Here is a 27,868-nt window from a genome sequence, read left to right as displayed (position 1 = left end):
TAAAAAGGAATGGAATGTAGTTCAGTGGGAGAGCCTAGCATGTGCAAGGTTCTGGATTTAATCCCCGTGCTAGGAAAAAAAAAAAAAAATGCAAGAAACAGACTAGCCTGTTGAGTTCTTGAGAGAACTGGGCAGCTGGGAAGTGGGGTGGAGTGAGAGAGACTGAGATTTGTGCTCTTTGGCCAGGTGTGGTGGAACACACCTTAATTCCAGAGTTCCAAGTTCCAGGCCAGCCTCAGCAACTGAGACCCTGTCTCAAGAAATAAAAAAGGAGCTAGGAGTGGTCATGCACACCTGTAATCCTGGCAACTCAGGAGGCTGAGGTGGGAGGATCACAAGTTTGAGGCTATCCTCAGCAAATTAGCAAGACCATGTCTCAAAAATTAAAAAATAAAAAACTTATCATGAGCCAATTTTAAAAACTAAAAATTTAAAAATCTTTAAAAGGCATACACACAACCCTCAAATGACTCCAGCTGCCTTCCTGGTGCCCAAGCTCTCCACAGCCTGGTGCTTTGGTTTGAATGTGCCCCCAAATATTCAAGGGTTGCAAGTTCAATCCTAAAAGTCATATTAATGGTATTTGGATTGGGGCCTTTGGAAGGTAATTAGAATTAGATGAGGTCATGAGGGTGGGGTTCCCATGAGGGCATCAGTGGCCTATAGTCCTGGCCCTCACCCTATGATGACCTCTCACAGGTTATCCTGTAGCAAGAAGGCTCTCACCACGTGGTCAGGATCTTACACTTCCCAGCTTCCTGAACTGTGAGCTCAGGAAACCTCTGTTCTCTATAACTGCCTGGTCTGTGGTACCTCATTATAGTAACAGAAAACAGACTAAGACACCTGGGAAAGTAGGCCTCTGACTGCCACCCCACCCACTCCCACCAACCAGTGTTCTACAGGCCCCGAGGGTCTCTCTGCCTGCTGGATCCCTCCTCCCCCTTTTTTTAAAATATATATTTCTTTTTTTAGTTGTAGTTGGACACAATATCTTCATTTACTTATTCTTATGTGGTGCTGTGGATGGAACCCAGGGCCTCACCCGTGCTAGGGGAGCGCTCTACCGCTGAGCCACAACCTCAGCCCCCCTCCTCCCCGTTTAAGGTCCAGCCTCAGAGGCATCAGGGTTCCTCAGCCTCACGTTACTGACATTTTGGGATGGATGATTCTTTTTTGGGTGGTGGTGGTAGGGCCGCCCTATGCACTGTAGAAGCACCCTAGGCTCTGTCAGCTAGATGCTAGTGGCAGCCCCTCTGCAGTTGTGACAAACAAAAAAGATGTCCTCTAAGAGGCAAAATAAGCCTCATTTGAGAGCATCAGGTTATACTCGCTGACTGGTCTCGGGCTCCACTCTGTTCTTACAGCCACTGGGACATTTATCACCAAACTGTATTTGGTTCTTCCTGCCCCTGCTGCCCACCAGGGCTGAGTACGGACACCTTGGGGGCAAGTGTTTTGAGTGGTAAAATCATTCAAACCCCCTCCTGTCCCACCCGCTTACTTTATGCGTGACCTTGGGCCAATTACCTGGCTTCTCTGAGCCTCTTTCCCCTTCAGTAAAGAGGAAAGGGGGGGGGGCTGTGTGTTGGGGGGGTGCTGTGTGCTGAGCACCAGACCTGTCCACAGCCCGGCCACAGCAAGAGGTGAGCAGGCGCAGCTCCCGGGATTGACACATTCCCTCAAGTATGATCAGAAGAGAATGCCCGGGGTGCAGGGGGCACTGGAAGCACCACGTCTCCCACGTTCATGCTTCAAGGAAGGAGGGTCAGCAAAGGCTCCAGAGGGGCCGTGACACCTGATGCAGGCTGACAGAGGAAGAAGTGCGCTCCAGGCAGCCAGCGCCCAGCTCGCCGGAAGGGATTCTGAAGTTTACAAATGCCAAGGCCACGGGGCACTGGGTTTGGGAACCAGCCAGGGGCTGCGGACCCCCCACCCCCAGGCTCTCCTCCACATCTGCACGCTCCCCCACACCAAGTGCCTCCCATTCGGTGGTCTGAACAACCTTTAATAGAACTGTCCTGTTTCTGATTGCCCCTCTCTCCAGAGGCAGCGGGACAGGGTGGCCCAGTGCAGTGCGGACATGTCACTCCCCTCCCCCCAGCAGGATCAAGTAGAGGATGTGGCTGCGGCGGCATTGATGTCTCTTCTGTTCCCTGAGAGGTTTTCTGAGTTGCTCTCTCCAGGGGACAAAGCTGTGCTCTCAAGACAAGAGCCAGGAGGAAGGGGCTTCAGAGGACCCAGGCCCAGGGTAGGATCCTGGGTCTGTTCTGGTCTCTGAGACGCCACAGAGCTTTAAGTAGAGTGCGCAGAGCTGCAGTCCACCTGAGGCGCTCTGGGGGCGGCTTCTCCAGCTGGAGTCTCTGAGCAGCGGGTGGCCCTGCTCCGCTCAAGTCCCGCCCCGGGAAAGCCTGGAGGAGGAGGGGCGGGCTCAGCAGGGAGGATGAGTCACAAAACAGGAAGCGATCCGTGTCTCCTGGGGCTGGACTGCAGGCCTCAGAAAGCCCCGCCCCAGGGGTGCTGTGTCGCGGGCTGGCGCTCTAGATCTCTCGGGCTGGCCACTGGCCTGGCGACCGGCCATTCCAAGAGCAACAGGAGGTCAAGAGCCTGGAGGCTGAACCGGGTTCCTGGGGACCCCAAGGCCCCAGGGGCTGCTGGGCAGTGGTTGTCAGCAAGGAGGAACAGTCGGAGGGAGCCAGGATTGGCCAGTTAGGGGTCCACGAAGGAGACGGCGATATACCGGGTGCCCTTGGTGGTGGGGAGCCCCTCGTGGTAGTGCGTGAGCCGCCCGGGGTGCATCAGGGTCCAGCCCTTCCTGGGGGCCCGGATGGAGCAGTTGTAGCGCAGGAAGCGACAGCCCCCTCCCTGGGAGAGAGAAGTGTCAGTGCCCAGGGCAGAGCTGGCCCCCACACCCCCAAGCCAACCGTTTTCCTATTCTCTTCTGTCCCACTGTCTGCCACAGCCAAGGGGCCCTGAGCACAGCCAGCCTGGGGATGTCCTGTGGAATGACAGACAGACACTAGCTGCCTAAGGAAGACCCAGGTGGAGGGCTCCACCCTTCCCTAACTCTGGGCTCAGTGGGAATCCCGCCCGTCAAGTGGGAGCGAAGCTGCCCTGGCTGTGAGAAGTCACAGAGGAGGCAGAGAGTGTCGGCCGGCCGAGGTTCCAACCTTGTCACTACCGACAGGGGGGCTGTCCTGGACGCCCCTGGCCACTACCCAGTGGATGCCAGAGCACCTCACAGTTGTGACAACACAAAATGTCTCTAGGCACTGCTAATGGCTCCAGCACGGGGGGGGGGGGGGGGGGGGGGGGCCAAAAACCACTCCTGGTGGAGAACCCCCAGCTTAGGGAACGCCTGACAGAGTCCCAAAAAATTGAACTGTTTTTGAACAGTTTTTACAAATTTTTTTGGCCCACCCCTGGGCCAAAAGAAAAAAAAAGAAAACCTCAAAAATAGTAGCTTAAGGAGAGGATGGCGGCAAGCCTGGCCAGCTCCCTAACTGACCATATGCAGAGGCCCCCATGGGCCCAGAGGCCCCACAGCTTCCCACCGTCCTCAACTCTCCCCCCAGCTGCAAGCCTGTGGCCCATACCTAGACGATGCCATCCCCTGCCACTCCCAAGGCAGCCCCCTCCCCTCCCACAGGAAAACCCAAGCTCCCTATCACCCGTGAGGCCCTTCCTTGAGAGCCTATCATGGCTCCCTGCACCACCTCAACTGTTCTCACAACTCCAGGGAGCGCACTCAGACACAGGAAACAGAGAGGCCAAGAAATGAGGCAAGGCCACAGAGCAATCTAGCTCCAGATCTCCTAGAGTTGAGGCTGTCCCCTCGAAAGTCCCCTCCCTCCTGCCAAGTAGTGCCTCAAACCCACCTCTTCCAGGAAGCCCCCTCCACACACCGGGCAGCCCTTCCCTCTGGCCCTTTGACCTGGCAGGCTCCTCTGCCTCCGTCACCTGCGCGATGCTCTCCAGCCACCCTCGCTCTGCCCTGTGGCCTGGCCCTTGCTCACCTCGTAATCCTCCCCCACCCGGTTCAGGGCAATGTTGACGGTGAAGGTGGAGGCGTCATGGTGTGGCATCAGCGAGGGCTGCTCGTCGGGCTTGTAGCGGACCACAAAAGCCAGGTCGAACTGGGCCTGTGCCAGAGCAGAGGGACGGTCAAGGGTAGGCGCCAGTCAAGAGAAGCTGCTGAGGACCCCGAGGGGCAGGGTACACAGCAGGGCCCAGTCCAATCTATTGGCATGGCAGCTCCCAGGGTCACCTCCTCCTGTGCCAGGAACAGCACTGGCACAGAAGAGCCTCAAGAAAAATATAGGGAAAGGGGGGCAAGGAGGGGGAGGAAAGCAAAAGCAAGAATGTAAAAGGAGGGAAGAGGGGAGGGAGGAGGAGGAAGGAACCTAACCCTCAGCACCCTCTCGGCCACCATGCAGACAGGCCAGGTGGACAGAACCACGGGGAGGAGGAAGCAGCTGAGTGAGCAAGAGAGAGAGCCAGAGATGGGGTGGACAGAGAGGAGCGATGGCGCTAGAGAGAAACCCAGGGGCAGACTGGGTGTACCCGCAGGCCAACTGGGGGGTTCACTTGGTGGGCAGGTGTACCAACCAGAGCCAAGGTTTAAGGACAGAGGAGGGATTCAAAAGGGGCAAGGTGAGTAGCTAGGGCAGTGTCCTCCTGGGACCTGGTCACCCCAAGGTCCCATCTCCTGGCCCTGCATCCCCACCCCGATACTCCTATGATGGGGAGACCCTGCTCCTCCTGGTAACCACAAATCTGGGCCTCAGCAGGAAGTTGGGGCTGCTGTCTGCCCAACCTCAACGGACCTCACCCCAGAACCCTGCCCATCCATCTGGCCCCACCCTCCCCAGCACCCCACCCACTCACTTGGCCCCGCCCTCACAGGTACTCCGCCCACCACCTGGCCCCGCCCCTCCCAGACACTCCACCCGCCCACGTCTGGCTGCACGGAGGGCGCACCTTGGTGTAGTAGCCCGGGTAGAGCTTCTCCGTCATGGGGGCGATGTACTCCACCAGGAACTTGTGCCACTCTCGCTCAAAGTTGATCTGGTTCATGTGGATGTCGATGGTGGGCACGTTTTCATAGCCGCCCTGGATGCGGTTGTCCTGGAAGTGACCAGAGAGAATGCGGCAGCAGAATTCTAGGACAGTCCCCCAGGTCCCCATGTCCTGGCATGTAGGCTCTGAGCCCCTCCCCTGGCCTGGGCATAGGATGGAGCTTTGCTACATTATATGGCAAAAGCAGAGGGTTTTGCTGATGTAAGACCCCAAATCAGTTGACTTGGGGTTAATCGAAAGGGAGTCTGGGTGGACCAGACCTGAGGGGGAAGGTCTTGGAGAGAGACTGTGGCTCCCATTGGCCTCAAACAAGCCAGATGCCTTATGTCCTCCAGCTGCAGGCACAGGAACCTGCCAACCAGGACCCTAAGCTTAGGACCCTAAGCCTCGGAGGAGACACCAACCCCATCTGACCCTCAACTGTAGCTTTGTGAGACTCTGAGCAGAGGACCCGGCTAAGCCAGATTCTGGCCCACAGACACCAGGAGATGATAAATGGGTATTTTCAAAGCCACTAAGGTTGTGGTCATTAGCCACGTGACACAGATAATTAGTTCCATGGGCTAGTTAGCTCAGGTGGGGGGGTCCAAGGACTGGCCCTGTCACTGGAGCACAAGAAACCCCAGAATGCATGAGCTATTCCAGTTCCTGGGTTCTGGAGACTTGCCCAGCCACCAAAGCACAAGGATTGGGCAGGCAACCAGAACCACAGGACAGTCCAGCTGCCAGATCAAAGGCAGCCCAACCTTTGAGGCACACTGGCTCAGGATCTCCTGTGCCTTTACGAGCAGAGCCTGAGTGTCCCAGGCAAGTGCGGGGATGGGATTCCCGCTTCAGAGAACACATGTCCACCAGGCCCTGCAGAGGATGGCTGATGAACCTGGCCCTGACTACCACGTCCTGAGGCCCCTCACCCCACACTTGCCTATTCCTCTCCTCTTCCATGCACAAGTCAGGCAGGAAGCTAAACCATTCTAATAATAAGCCAGGACCTGAAAACCCAGCAACTCAGTTAAGGCAGCTCAGAGTCACACAGTGGTAATGGCTGCTTGGGGACTGACCCTCCACCCAGTCTCCCATTCCCTCTATTCCTGACTGCCTTGCAGGCACCCCAGCCAGCGCTCCTATGTGAAGAGTCCCAGAGACACTGGCTGTGTAGCCAGGAGAAGAGCCCAGAAAGCAGTGCGGGCGGAGGGGCAGCCCCTGCAGGCCGGCCCCGACGTCTGGAGCCCTACCTTGTTATCGCCCATCGACCACTGGCCATAGTGCTCCATCTCCTCCACCAGCTCGTCACAGGCTGCCTCAGTGAAGATGGGGAACCAGTAGACATCGGGGCAGGGCTGGAGAGAGCGAGGGCCCAGTCTCAGAGGGCTGCAGGGCGACCCCTGCATCTTCCCTGTGATGCTGAGCCTGCTGCAGGGCCCCTAGGGAGCTCACGTCCACTACACCTCAGAGCCCTCTGGGACCCCTGAGTGACCCCCGAGCAGCAGTGACTCTCAGACCAGGTGAGCTACTGAAAGTGGGAGGCAGAGCTCAAGATGGGCTTGCCCAGCCAGCTCACAGAGCTACCAGAACAGCATCACAAAGGAACGTGCACACCGAGGGCCCCAGGGGAACGGACATGGAAGACAGGACAGACAGCCACTCCTCAGCTGGCACAGGGGCCACAGCAGAGACCCATTCAGATGTGTTTCCCTCTGCAGGCCTCGGCCAGGGAAGAGGCCTATGGGCCCTGAGGCCCCTGCAGGCTCACGGAGGGCCCATCCCGCCACCAACTCCTCTTGTCACCCTTCACCCAGCAGCAGAAGGGGAGGCCCTGGCAGCAGGCCCGAGTGTGAATCTGGAGCTTACCGTCTCCACCAGCTTCCCCGCCAGGGCCTTGGTGTAATTCTCATGGATGTACTTCTCCTTCCAGTCCTGTAGGGCGGGAACCAGGCTGGGCCCTCGGGTCTGGCCTGAGCCAGGGGCTCACCACTTGCTCAATCCACAGGACGCTCCAAGAAGGGAGCTTCTGACGGGCTCCTCAACACGTAAGTGGCTACGTACAGGCTTGGGGTAGGTAGGTGCTCGCTTCTGCCCATGTGTGACGGTGTGCCGTCTGGGCACCCACGTGTGCCCACAGGACATGGTTTTTGCACACGTATGAACATGCCTGTCTGTGTATATGTGCATGTGCAAAATGCCCATGTCAACTATAAGCTCCCACCATCTAGGAACATTGTCCCAACTGTCTCCTTTGATCATGATGACGCCCTCAGGGACAAGACAGGCTGAGGTAGCATACCCATTCTACAGCCAAGACAAACCAAGACAATCAAGGCCCAAAAGGTAAGAGGGTCTTGACCAAGTCACAGTTGACAGATCTGAGCCTCAAAAGAAGGCCTCTGCGGCCTGGTCCCTCCTCCACTAGGTGGCGCTGTCTCTGAGGGACCCTCCTGACCCGAATTCTGCCCTTACCAGCCCCCAGGGCAGAGGGAGGGGGTGATGCAGGCAGCCTACAGGCCACAGGATCAGGGGAGTCCCTTCTGTTCCCAGCCCTTTCCACCCACCCCAGGACTCACCTCGGGGTTGCTGAACACCTCCCAGAGATCACTGTGGAGGTGGGTAGTCTGGTAGCTGTCCAGGGAAAGCAGGTGGCCAAAGGTGTGTCGGTTGGTCAGGAACAGGAACACCTCCTGGGGACAACAGGCATGATTGAAGAAGCCCTGGCCCACCCCTCCCCTGCATGTCCCCAGGAGGGATAGATAAGTGCAGGTTGCCCCTGGGCCCCCAGCACTTGGCCTAGGACCAGCATCCAGGAGGCAATCAAGGAAGGCTTTAAATTTTTTTAGAAAGGACTGGACATAGAGTTCAGTGGTAAAGTGCCCCTGGGTTCCAACCCCAGTATCAGAAAAAATCATCCCCGGGGCTGGGAATGCAGCTCAGTGGTAGAGCACTTGCCCACACACGAGACCTGGGCCCATCCCCAGACCCCACTAAAAAAATCACCAAGAAATATAGGGAGGGGGTGCTGGGAAGCAGAGATGGAGTGTGGGGCCCCCTGGATACCTTACTTAGACGACATTTAGGGGGAAGTTTAATTTCCTTTAGGCTTTGACAAAAATATAAATAATACAAACAGCGTGAAAACGGAGTCCACCAAAATGGTCCCTGTAGATCCTTGAGGACCACCCCCAGGCACAGTGGCCCTGGTGGCCTCTGAGTGACCATGCTGGACCCTCAGGTGCTTCCTGGTCTACAGTGCAAGGTAGCCCACTGAGCAGGTCAGAGCTGGAGGCCAGCTCCCCCTGCCCACAGACCCCCATGGCCACCCAGCCTCACAGACCTGCTGCCGGACGTTGGCACAGAAGGCCATGTCTGGGTCCAGCTTGCTGTGATGGAACAGGTCAGTGTGCTGCAGCTCAGACCGCAGGGCGCTGCCCTTGATCAAGTAGATGTTGGAGATGTAGGGCACGTTCCACACACCACTGAGGGCGAGAGAGCAAGACGGCGGGGGTCACAGGCTGGTGGAAGGACTTAGAGGCTAGGGGCCTGGGGCCAGGAGAAAAGGGAGGTCACAGGCTGGGAGGGCAGCATACTGTGGATCTGAATCCCCTACTCTGGGCGCGTGGACCCAGAGCAATTGTCAGGAAGTCTTTCTCTGTGTCTGGCTGCAGTTTTCATTGCTTGAGGGCCAAGAAAAATTTGAGGGCAACCAGGTCAGGAGTCGCGGGGAGGGAGCCTCGGCCAGCCCAGGGGAAAGAGGGAAGAAGGTGGCCCGCCCCGCAGGCACTCACACGCGCCGCCCCTGCACGATGTCCACGTAGTCCTCAGAGCGGGCATAGTAGCCGTCTGCGCTCATTGCCCCCCAGAAGTTGGACCACAGCCTCCCGTGGCGGGTCATGAGAGGGGCAATGACGTTCCTGAGGAAATGGGCGTCTTAGTGGGGCAGGAAACAGACCTGACAGGGATGGGGTGGGGGGCTGACACCTGCTCACAGGGGTACCTCATGGGGTGGGGGTCTGCCTGGAGGGTCGTGTGGCCCATCGGGTCCCTCCCCACCACAGGACACCCATTCTCTACCAGCCCACCGAGCCCCCGGGCTGGGGTCCCATGGCCCAGGTCACAGGCAAGCCCTGGGGGAGGGGGAGAAGCCAAGGCGCTCCCACCCTGCACAGGCTTCTCCTGAGCGAGGAGGGTCCGGGCCCAGCCTCACTTGTTCTGCTCGATGAGCAGCCTCAGGCTGTTGGGCTCGGTCAAGGCCACGTCTGCGTCCACGCTGAAGTAGTAGGTGCAGGCCCTGTCCTGGCGGCACAGGTCTCTGCAAGGAAAAGGAGGACTCCGGGTCGGCCAGGCTGGTCCTGGAGCCGCCCAGCAGCTGCCCACAACTGTGACCATGATTTGGCTTTACAGTGTACCAGCTGAAGGGCCACAGAGAGGTCAGCCAGCCCTGAGGCATGACCAGCTGCCACAACGGTCCGACTCCCAGACTCCCACCCTCGGCTTCCGCACTTACAAGACACAGGCTTAGAGCCTGGCAACCGGCATCGAGTGCCCTGAAAACCTGGTACAAGGGACAGCACAGGCCACCAGACAGGTCCCCACCGCGCTCAGGGCAGGGGAGAGGCTGATGTTGGAGGGCATTTGGGTAACTTGTACCAAATGCCTTAAAAACGGGGGCTGGAGGTGTTGGTCCGTGGTAGAGCACTTGCTTAGCATGAGGGAGGCCCTGGTTTCCGTCCCCAGCGCTGCAAGTGAATAAATCAACTAAAAAGCGTGTCCTTTTCTTTCATCTGATCAGGGCTCAGCAATCTACGGTCCCTGGACCAAATCTTCCCACTGCCTGGTTTTGAACTGCTTATGAGTGAAAAAAAATGATGTTCTGTGTTTCAATGACTGGGGCAGAAAAAAGAACATCAGAAGATTACGTGGAAGTCAAACTTCAGTGTCCCTAAATAAAGCGCGGTCCCAGTCATTCATTACATGACATCTGCGACTGGCACTGTGCTGCAAGGACTGAGCCCAGCAGTTGCAACCGATGACCCCACAAAGCCGATTGGCAAATCCGTTTACACTCTAGAGTTTTGGAGGAAGTTGGCCAACCCTGATCTGGATTCTTCTACAATCAACACAAACTACTTGCGTCTTTTTTTGTGTGTTTTTGCCTTTTTCATAGTAAAGGCAAAAAAAAAAAAACCCCAGAAGTTGTTTTCCTTAATGTCAGCTTTTGTCATTTTCTGACCCTCCAGCTCTTCCTCTTTTCCTAGTTTGCTTTCTGCACCCAAATGACAGTGTTCCGCCTGCTCGAGAGCCCAGAGATTGACAGGAAAGGGACCATTTCCCTATGTGACAGATGGGAACTCTGAGGCCCGGGAAAAGGCCGAAACACACTGGTCACCCAGAGCTCCTGGGCTCCTGATGCCCGGCCTGCGGCTCCTGACACCACGGCCCTTCTGCCCGCCACGGTCAGCGCAGACAACCACGGCCTGTGACTCACGCGCCCATGTTCCTGGCGTCCGCGTTGGCCAGCCGCACCTCGGGGCCCACCAGCTTCACGGACTGGTACTCGCCGCCATGGGCTGCCAGGAACTGCTCCACCTGGGCCTTGTGGTGTTGCTCCTGGGGCAGGTGGCAGGGGGAGGAGAGGACTCAGGTTCCACCCCAGGGACCACAACCCCGCGGTCACTGCCGGGCTGTTCCCCGTCACCTCGGCACATGGCTGGTTACCTGCATTCCCATCTCCAGACTCTGCCCAGGCCAGGCCCTCTGCCTGGACTGCCCTCCTCTGCATCTTGGAGCATCCTCCCTGACCAGGCCAGGCCTGCAGGCTTCTTCAAGGCCTCTGACGCCAGAACAGCATCCCACCCAGCCCCAGGCCCACGCACAGAGACACCGTCCACGCGGGCCTGGGCGCGGCTCAGGAAAATGCTCTGCTACAAATTGCACCACATGACCCTTGGCCACAACCTGGCCAATGAGAGCCCAGACCAGGAGCCCTGTCATAAGGTGTGCGGAAACAGCAGAGTCTTCAGGCTCGAATTCAAGGTTCAGACCAAGCGTGGCCCCGTCATGCTGAGTGTGTGACCCCAGACAAGTCCCTTGGCCTCCACTTCAGCTTGCTCCTCTACAGAAGGGCAGGACATCCCTCCCCAGGTCACTGTGAGTCAGACACAGCACACAGTAGGTCTCAAGACCACCTGTGACAGTTCTTCTTTTCTATACAGCTACAGCTCATGGGTGGGCCCTCCAGGGAGGCTGAGAGCCTCGCCAAGCGGGGCCCACACGCCTTCTGCTCCTGGGGGTGCAGGAAACAGGTGACATGCATGTTGGTGACCTAGGCAAGGAGCTGAGCTGCGTCCCTGGGGGCAGGGTGCACACTGGAGGGGTTGAGAGCACTGGGAAGTGGGAGCCTGCAGCTGGCTGAGAAGATTCTGGAAGACAGAGCCCGGCAGAACACACGGGACTGGGCGGGAACTGGCTTCACAGCCGGGAGATGGTCAGAGCAGAGGCTGAGAGGCAGGAGGAGAGGCAGAAAGGAAGGAGCTGGAGTGGAACCAGGCCCGCTCCCCAAAGAGCAGCCTCAGGCCCTCCGCGGTTCCCCGGGAGGAACCTAAGGAGCAAAATCCACCTTGACATCATAAGATCAAGTTAGAAAGCATTAGCTGGGGCAGCATGGGAGGGGACAAAACGAAAATGACAACAGCTAAGAACACCTACTATGTCGTGCCTCTTCCGCACTAGGTTCTTTTTTGGAGGTAACCTTCTTAAACCCTGCAGCAATTCTATGTGGTTGGTGCTATTATTATCCCTACTTTATAGTTGAGAAAACAGAAGCCCAGAGAGGTTGAGGGATGTGCCCAAGGTCACACAGTCAATAAAAGCAGTCTTACTGGGATTCACGCCCAGCCCTCTGACTCCAAAGTCAGCTAGTGATTTGGGGACACTGCCACAACGACTTCCGTTTGGCTCAGATAAGCATGGCTCGGTCAGATCCTCAGAGGGCTCAGGCCAGCTCATGACGCTGTCCCCTTACCCCAAGCCGCACGAAGACCCTCAGGGTGCCTGCTACTCACATGGTTGTGAATGAAAAGCCGCATCCGTTTCCGCGGGTAGTGGAGCCGCAGAAGCCGCTGGAAGAACAGGGACAGGAACGGCGTGGGCTGCTCAATGAACACCCCGACCAGGACCGTGGGCAGAGCTTCATCCTGCGTGGGGGAGGGGTGGCTAAGGGTCCAGGAGCTTCCAGCCACTATGTGGCCACCAAGTGCCCAGTGTGGACGCAGCCAGACACGGGGTGACCCCTTTACTTCCCACCAGAGCCAACGTCTGTTCCAGAACCACCCATCCTCCTGCCCCACCTTGGGGCACTGAGCCCTGAATGTCCCTAAGCTCAGGGATGGCCATAGCCTCACCCCAATGCCCTTGAGGCTGCGAAGGCCCTCGTCACACACGGTGCAGCCCGTCTCAAAGGTCCAGAACCGAGGGATGTAGTTGCCCAGGTAGTTCAGCTGCAGCTGTGGAGGGGACACGGGAATGGAGAGGAGCCCGCCCACCGGCCTCCCCGACCAACAGTCATGAAGGGCCCTCCCTGGGTCCTGGTGAGCCCTCTCCTGCCCTGAGTGGGTCTTGGTGACAATGTCCCATCCCCCAGAGTGCACAGCAGCTGCAGGGCGGTGCAGAGGGAGAACCTGTTGGTCACGGTCCCCATCCCTCAGAGTACCAGGGGAGCAGACCCCAGGTGCAGTCAGGAAACCTCCATCTTTTACACACTCCCTTCCTCCCTGTCCTGCCATTCTGATGCAGGTGGCCGAGGACAGACAGAGAAAAATGTTAGGAGCCATGGGCCAGTTCCCCAGGAGCGACTTAGGTCCATCCTGTCCCCAGGCAGAGCGTGCCCCAGGCCCTTGCACGGCACCACGAACACGGGAACCATCTGTCCTCTGTGCAACTGACCATGACTTGGCCTCCGGTGGAAAAAGTCAATAAATGCCCACGGAGAGAGTAAAGGACTCTGCCCCCGGCTAACACTGTGACAGCGCTGGCAGCACTGCCGAGGCCCACGTGGGGACAGTGGACTCCCAACTGAGCACAGGAGGAATGGACTCCGATGCCAGGTGGAAGCAGTGGCCCTTCTCCCAGAGGCTGGGCTCCTCCCTACCTTGGTGGGCCCGTTGCCGTGGATGAGGACCGGGAGTGTGTCGTAGGCCAGGTTCCGCGCTCTCACGTGGCCCATTTCAAACTTGAGCACCACCTCATCTAGGGGTCAGAAGGCAAAGCGCCATCCAGGGTCAGACCCAGAGGCCAAGCCCAGGGGCCAGCAGGTGACATCGTGTCACCTCTCCGAGCCTCAGTTTCCTCATCTGTAATGCGGGGCAGATCCCTGCCTCAGAGGTGAGTGGGAGGATCCTGTGTCCGGCCAGCACTTGGCACCACAGGGGCCCGTGGCGTGAGCACAGAATCCACACACCCACACCTATGACGTCCTAATGGAACTAGAAGTGGGGACAGGAGAACAAAGCCCCAGGACACCCCAGCTCCAGTCATGAGAGGAGCACTCAGAATATACCAGGCAAACCAGGAGCGTGGGGCAGGAGATCCCTGGTACTCTGCACGGAGGGAAATGGGGGGGCGCTGCAGTCGGTATAAAATGCACAGAGGTCTTTTCTTCTCAGTGGCCTGAGAGGATGCAGGGAGGGAGGCCTTCCATGGGGGTAACCACGAGGACAGCCCCTCAGTGCAAGCTCCCGAAGGCCAACGGAGGGGCCCGGCCCAGCTCTTAACCTGGGTCCCAGAGCCTGAGAAGCACAGGCAGGAGGACGATGGTTCTGCATTTCGCTTTTTCCTCTTCTTCTTTTTTTTTTTTTAAACTGGGATTGAACCCAGGGGTGCTCTTCCACCGAGCCACACAACCCAGCCCTTCTTATTTTTTGTTTTGAGACAGGGTCTAAGTTGCCCAGGTTGACCTTGAACTTGCAATCCTCCTGCCTCAGCCTCCGGAGCCACTGGGATTACAGGCGAGCACCACTGTACCCAGCTGTTTCCCATTTTTAAAGATAGGAAACGGGAACTTGGTGTGTGTGTGTGTGTGTGTGTGTGTGTGTGTGTGTGTGTGTGTTCAGGGAGAGAGAGTCACGCCGGAAATCACCCAGCAAGACCCGTGACAAAGCAAAGCAACGTCATCACCAGCCGCGGACAGGAGCCCAGGCCAGAGGTGTCTGCCCCTTCAAGTGCTATCCCTCCTCTCCCTTCCAGCACAGTCCTGGACCCCAACCCAGGAATCCTTCACCTGGAAGGTGGGAGAGCAGGGAAGAAGGGGGCCCACCCGGAAAAGGGCTCCCACTGACCCCAGGGGCCGCTCACCCAAGGCTCCGTCCAGGTTCTGGAAGATGCGGCAGCGGTGGTCCAGGGTGATGTTGATCTGCTCCTGGGGGAAGGAGGGGACCAGGTGCAGCAGACACAGGCCCTGGCTGAGGCCGGGGCCTGAGCACACAGTGGGAGAGCCTGTCCCTCACTTCTCTGCCTTGACACATGACCGCAGCCCTGAGGAAGCCAGCCAGCAGCCATGCCCTGGGGTCTCTGGTCTTGGGGGTCCATTCACAGAGAATCAGGGGATCTCAGAACTAGAAGGAACGGAGGAAGGGGCTGGTCCTACCATAGGGAGTGATGGCCACTGTAATGACCAATGCCAATCACCAGTCTAAGTGCCCTGCATATACACATTCATCTCATCCTCACCACACCCCTGGGGAAAGGACTCTCGCTTCACTGTACAGTCAAGAACCTAGCCATGCTCATCTCGGACTCCAGCCTCCAGAACCCTGGGCACTGCTTAGACGCCCCTCGTCCATCTGTACAGCTGCCCACGGGGTTAGGACACTGACCCAGCGGCCCGGGCCCAGGGGGACGGTGAGCAGTGCAGCCTGGCCAGTGGGACCCAGAGCCAGGACTCCAGCCTCCTCTCTCTGGCCACCGCCAGCTCTTACCCTCTTCTCTGGGTCCAAGAAGATCTTAGTGTAAAACAGCTGCTCGCTGTCGCTGTCCTGGCCCTTCCACTCGGCCACCAGTTTGCTGAGGCTGGGAGCATAACCAATGAAGCCTGGGCAGTGTGGGGGACACAGTCAGACACTTAGCTTCTGGCCTCTAAGCCAAGGGCCTCCCCTATCCCCTAACTCACCCACCTCCCAGGCTTTTACCTACACGCTCTGCCTCCTCCCAGCAGTCCTCCTGGATTGGAGGAGGGCAGCTATTTATGTCACTAACTGATGAGTTCCCAAGATCAATGGTTCCCACCAACCTGCACCTACTCAGTACTGAGCACCTACAGGTGCTGAATAGAGGGACTGCACCAACCCTGGGAGAGTGGAGTTGTGGGGGGGGTCCAGGCTTGGACCCCCTTTTATATACTGATCTGGTAAAGTTGGCCCAGAGGAGGGCAGGGGCTGGGCCAACGCCACACAGCGCTCTGGTGGCTGAGTCCTGGCAAGCGGACAAAGCCCACGCGGGCTCCCTGGTTAGGGTGCAGCCTTCGAGAGGCGAAGAGAAACCGCACACCTTGGCCCCTGGCCAGCCAGGTCATCTGCCGGGCTAACTCTCTGAGCTAACGACACAGTGGCTGTCAGGGGCAGACCTGCTGCCGACACAGGCCCGTGGGTTTTATCCTTTGCAGCAGGATGTCACTGAGTGACAGCGCGGATTTGTATCCTCTTAAAGATGCTGCTGGGTGAAGAATGTACTGGAAGGGGACGAGGCCGAGGCTGGCAGAGCAGTTAGAAGCTGACCACAGAGGGCCAGAGGTGGGGGAGTGTGAGCCCACAAGGGTAGGTTCAGGCATCCTGAAGAGTGGAGAGGCCTTTCAGACACGTGAGTGATACAATGTGAGATGGACGGGAGGTGGGGACGTCAGAGAAAGCCAGTGCGACTGCAGGTTTTGACCTGGCAGCTGAGAGGCTGTTTAACCAGGCCACCCTTTGCAGGGGGAGCAGGCCGAGGTTAAGACTCTTCATGATGCTCTGCATCTGTGGCCTGTGATGCACTTGGGTCTCACCCAAGGGGCCCCTCAGGAGGGCAGGGTCGGGGGGGGACCCCTCTGCAGGGTCCCATGCTCACCCAGGCCTCTCACCTCCAGAACCCAGGAACCTCTTGCCCTCAGAGACCACCGGGTACTTGGCCTCCAGCCTGCGGTCTGGGTAGATGAGCTCCTCCGCCGAGAAGACCACCTGGCTCTTGGCCTGCCGGAACTTTTTGAGGAGCTCCCGGGGCCCCGAGGCAAACACCACATCGTAGCTAGGGCCAGAGCAGGGAAAAGAGGTGAGCAGGGGTCCAGGGGGGAGCACCGACAGGAGGGGACAGGGACCAAGGTGCCCCACAAATCCCTTCTCCCTGCCAGCCCTGGGTCACCAGCTGGGAGACGTTTCTGCTCTGCCCACGGGCTCCAGCCCAGCCTGCTACTTCTCCACCCCAGAGCTGCACCGAGATGATCCCCATAACCCATGTCCTTGTCACGTTCAAAACACACCAGCTCTGGATGCGGCAGCACAAGCCTGTCATCCCAGGCTGAGGCAGGAGGACTGTGAGTTCAAAGCCAGCCTCAGCAAAAACAAGGTGCTAAGCAGCCCAGTGAGATCCTGTCCCCTAAATAAAATATAAAGATAGGGCCGGGGAAGTAGCTCAGTGGCTGAGTGCCCCCGAGTTCAATCCCTGGTGCCCCCCAAAAAAAACCCACACTGAGCAGGTCACCCACTTCCATCTTCGGACCAGGAGTGGGAGTGAGCTACACCAATGGTCTTATCCTGGGGCTCAGGGATCCCCGAAAGCCACCATCTTGGCTCCTGATGTGCAGCGAGGGCCTCGGTGTAGAATATTCCTCCCTCCCGCTCTGGGGAGGGTGCCGCCAGGAAGCTCCCGGCCACCTACCTGTCTGTGAAGAGAATGACCAGGTCCTCCTTGTCTGCATGCTTCTCCAGAGCTCTCTTCAGGAGCCGAACCTTCTGCCCGCCCCCTGCGGACGCCCCCTGCTCCACACTCCAGTCCTCCCCCAGGCCCAGTGCCTGCGGAGAGAGCCCTTAACATTAGCTTTTGGCAAAGAAATGTTTTCCCAAATTCCCACCCGCAGCAGAGCAGCGAACATCCCGACTCCTGTTTGCCCAGCCCCTCTGGGCCTCCCCTGTGGAAAAACCGTTCTACCCATGTGTGAGGCTGGCCTGGCCCCCGGGGGTCCCGTGACCATCCCTGGCCAATCAGAGGGTCCGGTTCCTCCCGCCTTTCCAGGGCCAGGTTTGGGCATGTGACCCAAGCATAGTCCACCAGCCTCCCCGGGTCTATTGTGTTGAAATTTACGAAAAGCTTCTTGCTCTCATGCGTTGAGTCTGCGGCAGTGGTCACCTGGCCACTGTGCAGAGGAAGCACGTTTGCAGGTGAGGACAAGCAGAACCTGGACCCAGAAGGACAGGGCCCTCGCTCGGCTGAAACCCCGGAGCCACCTAGGCCTGAAGCAAACCCCTTCTTCAACCTCATCCATGTGAGCTAACGCATGTCCTTTCTGGCTTCAGGCCAAGCTCTGGGGAGGCAGTGACGTCCTCAGTCTTGTCCACCACTCCATCCCCAGTTCCCCACACCGGGGACACAGAGAAGTACCTGCAGGACTAAGCCCCATTGACCACAGGCGGAGAACACCAAGCCCATGACAGGGACTCAGAACAGTGCTCACAGGGAAGGTCCCCAGATCCCTGTCCCAAAACGTCCCAGGGTCATCTGTGGAAATGCCGATTCCCAGGGCCTGCCCGTTACCCAGGGCCCCCTGGGTGAGTCTCCTGTGGACTTCTCCAGTCTCGCCTCACCTCTTGCTCACCTCCTAGGAAATGCTCACGCTCTGTCCTTGTCCTAGCTAGTTTTCATCCTTCCACCTTCTGGAAGCCTCCCTGTGGCCCCAAGTCTGTCTCCGGGGTCCTGGCAATTCTGCCCCCACCCCTTGCTGGCTCTACCTTGCCCAGGAAGCCCCTCACCTGGATCTTGTAGTTGAAGAACTGAGCTGAGCGCTTGAAGCGGCGGAACCCCTCGGTCTCTCTTGTGGCCACCGTGAGGACTAGGAGGTTGTCTGTGGGCAGAGAAGGACGTGCTGAATGGGAACAGAAGCTGTGGGGAGTTGACGGGGAGCAGGGGGTCACAGTGACCTGTCCAACCTGGCAGCACGTGCCTTCATGTCAACCCAAGACCCACGTCGGAGGGGGTGCACCCAAGATTACTCCACGGGTTAGTGACAGAGCTGGGACAAACCCAGGCCTCCCTGTTCCCTCCCAGGACTCCTAGCTGGTAACTGCCAATGTGTCAAGCAGTGTCCACAGGTGAGGTGTGAGGAGCTGAGCCTCTGGCTTTAGGGGGCTCAGGCCCCCACGGGGCGGAGAGAAGGATTTGTTCTGACCACCAGAAGGTCTCTCCAGCTGATGTTGGACGTTAGCCCAGGATGGCAAACAAGAGGTCCAGCGGCCACTGCTCTCACGCCGGCGCCCGGCACAGACACTGCTACTCCAACGGGCCTCACACAGCCCTGGATTCTCCCAGCATGGCTCAGGCTGAGCTGGCTCAGAGTGGGAACGGACTTGAACCCCCTGTGGGTCCACTGCTGACACAGGGCCACAGCAGCTGCTACCTTTGGACAAGGGACCTCACCCAGGCTCTGCAGGGGGCTTCACTTCTCCAACAGAACTTGCTGGAAACAGCTCCCCAGACAGCACGTCTGGGAGCCCCCAGGGAAGCCTCCCAGACTCGCTGGGAGACGGTGTTCTCTGAAAAGTGGGGTCTGGAGCTGGCCTGCCTGCTCAGACCCCTGGCTGTGCCTCTGCCAGCTGTGAGACCTTGGGCAAGTCCCTGTCCCCCCCTGAGGCTCGGCTTTCCCCTTATAAAGTAAAAACCATGACACTACCTGCCTCCCAGGCACTAGTCAAGTAAGACCAGGCACGTGAGATCCTCTAGGGGACGCTCAGCACACACCAAGAGCCATGGCCAGCACTGGCCAGAGAGGCAACAAGCTGGCCTGGCACTCGAGGCCCTCCGCAGGCCAGGCGCTGTGCTCATCCAGGCTCTTCTCAGGCTCTCCTCCTGCCAGGGCTCTGGCCACTGGGCTCCGCCCCTTCCAACTGCCTCCCCCTGCCTCCCCCTGTGGCCCCTTTCTGCAGGTCCAGGGCTAGTAACAATGACACCCCTTTCCTCCCCCCCCTGAAGACCTCGGACACCGCCCTCTCTGGCTGCTCATTGTTTCTGTGGGGCTTAGCTCCCTCAGCACCCTGCTGTTCTGGTAAAGATTAACCAAGATTAACCCGCAGCCAGGCCGGCAGCAGGCAGGTAAGGCTCCACCCCAGTCAGGAGGGGCCTGGGCTCAAAGAACAAAGGGGGCCCATCAGGCCAGAGCCAGAGAGGTGGAAGCTGAGCAGCCTGCAGGCTCTGGCCCCAGAGCAGGGGTGGAGGATGCCAGGCAACCCAGCAGGGATGGGCAGGAGCCAGGCCGGGGTGGGTAGGAGGAGTGGGTGCTTCCCACTTGACCCCAGGGGCCAAGAAAAGGGGGGCTTCTCACACTTGGGAAGGGCTCCCCTCAACTCCTGCCAGGATGACTGTCTCCCCCAGGTGAGGAGAACCGTGGCCACCAGCTCTGAGGCCCTCCTGCCAAAAGGGGGCTGCCTGGGGGACAGGAAGAGTGTCACATTTCACCAATGGAAAAAGCCAGCTTGTGTGATTCTGGACTCTGGGAAGAAACCCGGCTCAGGGGAGGGAAGGGGAACCAGGGAGGGTCTCAGGCTCCCTTCTCCAGCTCTGCTTCCAAAGGACAGTGACTTACTGGCTCACCGTTCACTTTCCACATGCCACGTGCCACATGCCACCCTAAGCACTTTACACCCTGAAGTTAGGAAACGGGCTGGGTGGCGTCTAGCGTACCCCGGGGAGCCAAGATAAGGTGGCACCAGGGCTGTGCCCTCTCAACCTAACTGCATGCACTGCCCAGGCCTGGCACAGTGACCAGGCCACCTGCTCTGAGGGCCCCGTCTGTCCCTCTAAGGAAACTGTCTAGCTGGTCACAGTGAGGTCCCCGCCATGCCAGACCCTCCTCACGTGCCTGTCCCTCTCTCACTCTCGCCTGCTGCCAGTGCCCATCCTGGGGCCCTAAAGTCCTGGGCTCCCTGGGCTGTGGCAGTGCCTGCTTCCCCAGCCAAGGGTGCCACGAGGTCACGTGGCTCAGCGGTTTCTGCACACCAGCATGGGAGACTGTGACAATTGATGGCCTGAGGTCTGCAGAGGGCCCAGGAGCCTGGAGTCTTCCTTACTTTCCCCAGTGATTTCGGTGTCAGCCACATCTGGGAACCAGCAGGCCAAGCCGCCTCCAGTCCTCTGGGCTCCAATGTGGGGTGGGGAGTGGCTCTCCGCAAGAGATCACAAGTAAGGCCTCTCCTAAGGGACCCCGGCATCAACCCCAACACCCCCCAGGAAAACAAATGCCCCAATGACCCAGGTGGCACTCCATTCCCTTGTCCTGTCTGCGGCAGCCGCAGCTCTCCTCGGGAGACCCCGAGCCCAAGGCCTCCGGGAGGGCCTCTTCAGTCTCTCCCCTTACCTAGCCACCGGGCTGCTGAAGGACTGGGACAGACCTGCTGCTCTTCCCTTTGTGGGGCCAGGGTCACGCCTTTCCTTCCTTGGCCTCCCTCACCCTCGCCCTAGCTGGGCAGTTGCCAAGGCGAGATGTGCTCCTGTCAGGCCCAGAGGAGCGCCTCGGGAGGTGAGTTTAAAGAGCTCCAGGGGCGAATCCCCACGAGAGGCCACCTGCTGCTGCAGACCCCATCACCTCAGCACCCTCCGCCTGCCGCAGACATGAGGCACAGAGAGGCTAAATGCCTGCCCAAGGCCACAGACCTTGGCACAAGATGGGAACCGGTTGGTTAGCACCCCAAACGCCATGCTCTTAACCTCACCCAGGACTCCAGAGACTCCCCGCTACAGACTGAATCCAGCATTTCCAAGGCTTCTCTCTGGCCTCCCCAGGGTGGACACATGGTCCAGGCCTGTTCCCAGTCCCTGGTCAAGCTGGCCAGAGCTCTGGACAGCCCTCAGGGTGTCAACGTGGAGACTCAGCTTGGGCTTGGAGATACCAAGGTCCGCCCACCTGCTTTCTGTCTGCTCAGCCACTGGCCTTGATCTCAGGCCAGAGGCCACGTTGGGCCTGGCACCAGAGAACTCAGCACCCCCCCCAACTGCTGGCTAGAGTCCAGCAATGATTTCCCCAGATGGATGAACCTGCGATGCAGCAGGGATAAATGAGATGCAGAGGGGGAGACAGACAGGCTCTCCGGGCCGGCTTTCCCCAGTCGCAGTATGGGAATAACGTGGAAGACAGCACTTCCTGCAGAGACTCCACGAGGAGCCTTGGGCCAGGCTGTCAAGTGCTGCGCAATGGGAGCACCTGGGTTCTTGTCTGAGGGAGGAGTCGCCCCTGAGAAAAGGAGCCATGCAGGGACGGACGCTGGCCTGGGGTCAGGGTGGACAACAGCCACCCTCCTGAGAACGAAAGAGTGGCAGACAGAGGCTGGGCAAGGGGGCTCCGGGAGGCGGGCGGGAGAGCTGAGGAGGTCCTGAAAGAACAGGGCCTCTGGGGTCCCACGGGGACTGAGCTGGCCCTGTCCTCCCCAGCAGCTCCAGCCCGGGCAAGGGAAAGGGTGGTCAGTGTGTCCTCTTCAGGCATGGTCAGGACACACCCAGGCTGCTCTCTGGGGAGCAGGAATGAACAAGGCTCCTCCCAGCCCCACCCCAGGCCCACCCCAGCCCTCGACTAGGACTAGTATAAACAAGGTCCAGCGGAAGGGCAGACAGCAGTGGGGATCCCTGTGCCTGGGGCCTCCCTGGTTCTGGCTGCCTTCAGGCACCTCAGGACCCAACCCATCCAGCCCGGCTGCCTGGCTCCTGGCACTCTTCCAACCCCTTCCGTGGAACAGCAAGACTGGGAACCCCACCCAAGCCCAGCTCACCTCCCCAGGGGCTCTGACCTTGCCAGGTGTCCTCCCCTCCCCATGGAAAACCAAGGCCTGCAGGGACAGGCACGTGCCCAAGAAGGGCAGGAGATGGGCCCCAGGGCCTGGGCGCACCTGGACTCACTCCCTTGGGGCACCAGCATCTGCCTGTGCACTGCTGCTCTGTTGAGGGCCTCTTCCATCTGCCACATTGGTCCACAGGCTCCCCGAGGACAGGGCAAGCTCTCCTCCCTCAGACACAGGGCTCCCCGGGAGCAGAGAGTCGTGTCTCCCCCATCAGACAAGGCTCTACTGAGGTGAGGAGCTCTGTGTCCCCTCTGATTGGAGGACCCTTCAAAGTGACAACTGCCCATGTTTCTCTCCCTGTGTCAAGTTCATGGATGTTCAGATGAGAGGTTAGACACGAGCCAAGAGCACCCCACCCACCACGCTCCCCAGGTCCCACCTCAGGCCCGGCTGAGTACCAGGGGGGCACGTGGCACAGTCCCTGCCCTAATCAACACTTCCTATCCCGGCCACCTGACCAGGTAAGGCAGGAGCTGGCCTCCCTGGGGGCTGATGACTGTGCCTTCCCTGACTCTGGTCAGTGGGGGGCTCAGGCAAGGCCTGCAGGGAAAACAACCATCGCATTCTGTTCTGCCGTTCAGCTAGGGGGAGCGGGCAGGTTCCCCACAAGCAGCATTTCCAGGTAGAAGCCTTGCAATCAGAGATGGGGACCAGCAGGAAGGAGCTGTGGATCTGAGTCCCAGGCACTGAGGGACCCCACCTGAGACCAGGCGTTCAACCTCTCAGGGTCTCCATCTTCCCACCTTCACCTGGGGCTAGTGATTCCTCACCTATCAAGAGTCTAACGGGGCTGGTGGTGCAGCTCAGAGGGAGTGCATCATGCATCACAAGTGAGCAAGGCCCTGGGTTCCAGATGAAGCAAGGGACGGAGAGCCCTCACTCCTGCACATCAATGGGGCCTGCTACCTGCTAGGCACTTTACCCCGATGAGCTCAGCAACATCCCCCAACCCCAGCAGCAGCACCTCTATGCTGGCCGCCCTGTATCTCCTTTGCCCTCCTCCTGTCACCCACTGCAGTGGGGGTGCCCGAAGCCCTGCCATCAGCTTGGTCCATCTCTGACTCACCTCTCTGGGCTTGAGTGTGGGCAGCCGTATTTTCCCTCCTGGGATGGTCTGAGGTGGCGGAGGCCCACATCGGCAGAAGCAGGGAGAAGTGAGGCTCAGGAAAAAGAGGCTATCATAGGGCTCGTGGCTCCTGACTAGTGAGTGGCCCCAGGCTGGTACAGGCCCCTGCACACACCACCAGCTCAGGCCTGTGCTCAGCATCTCTCTAGGGGGACTTCTTTGGCCCATCTTAAGCCCTGATGGGCTTCTCCAGGAAAGGTGGCAGCCCTGGCCCAGGACAGGAAAGGCCATTTTCCGAGGACCTTCACTGGGGCGAGCATTGAGCCGAATTCTCACACACTGGCCTCGTCCTCTGGAGTCCTTCAAGAGCTCTAGAAGTGAGACGTTATCACCCTGTTCTGCACCTAGGACACTGAGCCTCATGGAGATGCCCAGGGCTTTACCACTGAGAGGTACGTGGTTCTGGGTACAACCTAGCACAAAGAAGGTGTCCAAGAATTGGGGTTCCCATCCCCCCTGGTCCCAGGGTCACGGAACCCAGTTCCTTCTGCTATCCCAGCACCCCTCACGCTGAGGATGCTCCCAGGTCCTCCAGAAGGGTGAAGAGGGTGCCATGGAGGGCCAAGGGGAATGGGTACCAGGGAGGCTATGGCCAGTGTGACTTGGCTTTGATCAGATGGGCTCCTCAGGGCTCGCCGGTGCTCAGTGGGCAGCCCTGGAAATGGGCCACCCCAGGGAGGGCTGAGGAGGACAGAAGTCCCACTTGGGATAGTGGAGCGCACCTGGAAACCCAATCTGCCTCGGAGAAGTCAAGAGGGAGGAGACTGAGGGTCCACACAGACTCAGAGCTGCTCCAGGGCTGGGCAAGCATCTCACCTGTCTGTGCCTCAGTTTCCTCACCAGAGAGAGGAAGACCAGCCTAGCAGGAGGCTGGGCAGAGCCCACAGAGGAGGGGGGTGGCTTAAAGTGCTCCACAAACCTGAACCACACCTTCACCTCCCCATCACCGGCCAAGGCCTAGTGGCTCTGGGCTGGGCCCTAGAAACAAGACATACCTGGGGTGACTCCTGATCGGAGGCCCACAGCTGTGTGACCTTAGCCAAGTGATCAACTCTGTGGCCTCAGTTTGCCAAGCTAAGAAATGGAGACAATAGAAGGAAACAGGTCCCAGCGCGACGCCAGCGTCTGGTCCTAGTAGCCCATAAACAGTAGCCAGTGCGGGTTATCATTACCAACGGTATTATCATTGTCCTGTCTCCGCACTGAATGGGACTTCAGCTGTCACCCTGTCCAGCCCGCTGCACGAAGGTGGGAACCTCGGCCCCAAGAGGGGAAGTGACTTGTCCAAGTCACCAGCGGGCAAGTGGACAAGCCGCCGGAGCCCAGCCCTCGCTCCAGGCCCCGGGCCACACCGGTCCTTTCGGGGCAGGGACACCCCGGCCCGCGCCCTCCCGCCCCGCCCCGCCCCGGCCGCACCCTCACCCTCCGGCTTCGTGTCGCCCTTCGCGGGGGCCAGGAGCAGCCAGCCCAGCGGGGCCAGGAGCAGCAGGGGCCGCATGGCGGGGTCCGGGGACAGTGTGCGGGGGCCGGCGGCTCTCACAGGACTGGAAACTTCGCGACGGGGCCGGCGGCTGCCACGCACTGGGCCCGCCCCGGGGGCGGCGCCGCGGCTCCTCCCGCCCCGCAGGGCTGGGGCGGGTCCGCGCGGGTCTGGTGGCGCGCGGGTCCTTCCGCCGGCCCCCTTCTCCGGGGTCTCACCACCTCCTGGAGGAAGGAGGGCCGGGCCACAGTTTCTAGACCCGACACGGCGCCGAGGCTTCTCGGTATCCACCCGGCGGAGTCTGGGTTTGCTCACTTGAAACCCAAGTGGAACTTATAAGGGCATCTATGCAACGGGCGCACGGGTGGGGTGGGGTGACCTGGAGCGCACTAGAGTGACCCTGGGGACAAGCCCTGAGAAAGTCAACTCTTGAGATTTCATTAGTTCTTCCCCAAACCCAAGGGGAGAGGATGTGAGCCTGGGGGTTCGGGGATGTGGAGGAAGGCCTGGCCCTGCTCTGGCCCTGCAGGGTGCTGGAAATACAGAAATCCCACTCTCACCCCCAAAGGGAATCCAAACCTGGCTTTATGTCCCTGGGAGGCAAACTTCTGAGCCTAGGGAAACCAAACCGAGCTTTGGAGGTTAAGCGCTGATGGTTGATGAGTGAACCAACCAACGAATGAATGAATGGAAACACTAAAGCCCAACAAACAATTGGAGGGTCTCTAGTGCAAGGGCTCCTGATCCGGACGGCTAGAGGCATTCACCTCTGGGCAAAGTCCTCCTCTCCTTGGAAGAGACCTCAGAAGGGACCCAGGAGGTTCCTTCTGGCAGATTAGACTCTAGAGGAACAGATGGTGTGTGTAACAATAGGTGAGGGCGGGAGGGGGGGGAGAATTGGAGGTCCATGACAACATAAAGCAGGCCATGCCTAGGTGCTGCTGTGCCTGCAAAGGATACTCTACCCTAGGACACTGCAGTATGGTCCCACTCAGTAAAGATACTTTTTTCTTTCTTCTTTCTTTCTTTTTCTTTTTCTTTTTTTTTTTTAGAAAAAAGAAAAAGAAGCTTTACTGCCTTGATAGCACAGGAGAAACACAGGGGACTCTGTCCCAAAGGCTGTGATCCTGCCCTCAGCAGGAACAGGGGGCTTTTAAAGAGTGATGCAAAGGCTACATTCCACATGTCTGGAGTTGTAAGTCACTTGCTCATTTGGGAGACAGTCATTTCTAAGATCTTCTGGTGCCATCCCCAATAAAGATACATTCTTATACATGGAGCCACTCATAGAGACAGTGCTGGGGTAAAATTACAGTCAAATGTTGCAGTGATTATTTCTAGGTCATGGGATTCTTTAAAACAAACAAGCATGTGTGTGCGCCTGTGTGTGTGTGTGTGTGTGTGTGTGTGTGTGTGCATGTATAAAGCACTTATCATTTCTAGGTAATTTTTGTTTTCTTATTTCTATTTTTTAAATTTTTACAATGAATATGCAGTATTTGTTGTAATTCAAACAAAAGGAACACATATGATTTTTAGAAGATGGGTACATCGCTGGGAATCTTGCAGGTACTCTCACTGTACAGAGACTTGCTCATTTGTACAGATGGGAAAAGTGAAACCCAGAGGGACCCAGCAGCAAGCTCAAGATCACAAAGCAAGTAAAGGGAAGCAAAGTGAGCAGAATCTAGGGCCTCTGTGGGACCCAGGGCTGGGACTTTCTGCAGCTGGGGACAGGACTTGGTGCCAGAATCCACCGGATGTTTTGAATTCAGGAGGTTGCAGACAGATTCCAAACCCTCACAGCAGGAAATGCAAGCAAGAGCAGAGGCAAGAGTAGCAAGCCTGTGCAGACTGGTTCCATTTCAAAGCTCTCTGTCATTTCCCCCACTCCCAAGAGCCCTCAAGTTAGGCAGTATCATTCCCAATTGCAAAATAAGACAAGTGGGGCTAGGAAAATTGAAGCACTCGGCTGCTGTGGGCCACAGAAGTAGCATTGGAACTGCCCTGCCCGTTTGCTAGAGTTCAACGATGTGCCGTGGATAGAAAAAAATTCTTTGCCAGTGGTACCTGGCCCAAATCCCAGAATCATCATAAATCAGGAGGGGGGATTATTCTTGGAGGCTGCTGGCCTCTTTAGAAGAAAGGATTCACTCTGGCAAAACCTGCCCTCCACTATTTTAGTATCTGTTTCCTGTCCCCTTCTCTGAATCGCTAAAACTTGCCCCTGGTCCAAGCTTCATCCAGGAGGCCTGTCTCTTTAACCAGTGGTGGCTGCCGCCCAGATGCTACTCCCTGTACGTGCAACACGTGCTGTGGATAGTTAAAGGCGCAGGATTCAGCTTTACAGGGAAGGTACAGAGGCAGCCAGGCTGGAGGACAGCTCCTAGTGACAGGAGGGCTTTGCTGGGTTTTAACCTCTTCTATTATTCATTTTCTTTGTTGGCCTGAGGAAGAGCCACAGCTCAGAGAGATAGACACACTCTGTGTACCAGATGGGCTGTCACCTCCCATTGGCTTTTTTTTTTTTTTTGTACCAGGGATTGAACTCAGGCACTCTATCACTGAGCCACATCCCCAGCCCTATTTTGTAATTTATTTAGAGACAGGGTCTCACTGAGTTGCTTAGCGCCTTGCAGTTGCTGAGGCTGGCTTTGAACTCGCAATCCTCCTGTCTCTCAGCCTCCCAAACCGCTGGGATTACAGGTGTGCGCCACCATGCCCGGCTTCCCATTGGTATTTAACCCAAACAACAATGGTAATAATAATTTCCAAACTGAAAAGGATTTTTTTTGTGTGTGTATGATGCTGGGGATTGAACCTATGGCCTTGTGCCAGGCAAGCACTCTACCAACTGAGCTATATCCCCAGCCCTCCCTTAAGTTTTTTTTTTTTTTTTTAAGAAAGTATATGTCATATGCTACAATTTCTGTGTAAAGAAAAAGTATGGATATACCTAGATACAAATAGAAGACTCTCCAAGGAATCTGGAAGAATATCCAAGGAATGGGTAATAGTGGCTGCACAGAAGAAAGAACAGATTAACTGGGGCCCCAGGAGGGAGAAAAGTACATGGTCACCCTTCACAATTTTGTGCTTGAATTTGGCATCATGGGCAGGTGTTAGGTGTTT

At 58.0% G+C, this 27,868-nt stretch overlaps 1 protein-coding gene across 2 annotated transcripts; it reads right to left on the bottom strand.

The window, feature by feature from the left end:
* Positions 1 to 1,987: 1,987 nt before the first annotated feature.
* Positions 1,988 to 24,838, bottom strand: Plod1 (procollagen-lysine,2-oxoglutarate 5-dioxygenase 1). Of its 2 annotated transcripts, none has more exons than XM_078025300.1 (19): positions 24,679 to 24,838; positions 18,060 to 18,151; positions 16,972 to 17,105; positions 16,178 to 16,341; positions 15,042 to 15,154; positions 14,419 to 14,482; positions 13,217 to 13,314; positions 12,471 to 12,572; positions 12,132 to 12,263; positions 10,556 to 10,677; positions 9,275 to 9,379; positions 8,856 to 8,981; positions 8,405 to 8,546; positions 7,641 to 7,754; positions 6,931 to 6,996; positions 6,315 to 6,419; positions 4,981 to 5,127; positions 4,017 to 4,142; positions 1,988 to 2,865 (listed from the first exon to the last, which is right to left on the bottom strand). In XM_078025300.1, exons 1-19 carry the CDS (start codon positions 24,752 to 24,754, stop codon positions 2,710 to 2,712), a joined length of 2,184 nt encoding a protein of 727 aa, XP_077881426.1. In that variant the 5' UTR covers positions 24,755 to 24,838; the 3' UTR covers positions 1,988 to 2,709. The 2 variants fall into 2 exon arrangements, with proteins under 2 accessions (XP_077881426.1, XP_021589192.2); XM_021733517.3 differs by lacking the exon at positions 24,679 to 24,838 and adding an exon at positions 23,197 to 23,544.
* Between the last annotated feature and the right edge of the window lie 3,030 nt (positions 24,839 to 27,868).

This window comes from Ictidomys tridecemlineatus, chromosome 11 (assembly GCF_052094955.1).
Source record: "Ictidomys tridecemlineatus isolate mIctTri1 chromosome 11, mIctTri1.hap1, whole genome shotgun sequence".
Classification (NCBI taxonomy): domain Eukaryota; kingdom Metazoa; phylum Chordata; class Mammalia; order Rodentia; family Sciuridae; genus Ictidomys; species Ictidomys tridecemlineatus.
Note: the sequence above shows the minus strand (reverse complement) of the source record. Positions and strands in the feature narration are given on the sequence as shown.

Coding starts and splice junctions, on each gene's coding strand:
- Plod1 (XM_078025300.1), bottom strand. CDS start 24,754: ATGCGGCCCCTGCTGCTCCTGGCCCCGCTGGGCTGGCTGCTCCTGGCC. Junction 15,155..16,177: donor GAGGTTCCTGGGTTCTGGAG/GTGAGAGGCCTG, acceptor CACACTGCCCAG/GCTTCATTGGTTATGCTCCC. Junction 9,380..10,555: donor GACGCCAGGAACATGGGCGC/GTGAGTCACAGG, acceptor TTTTCCTTGCAG/AGACCTGTGCCGCCAGGACA.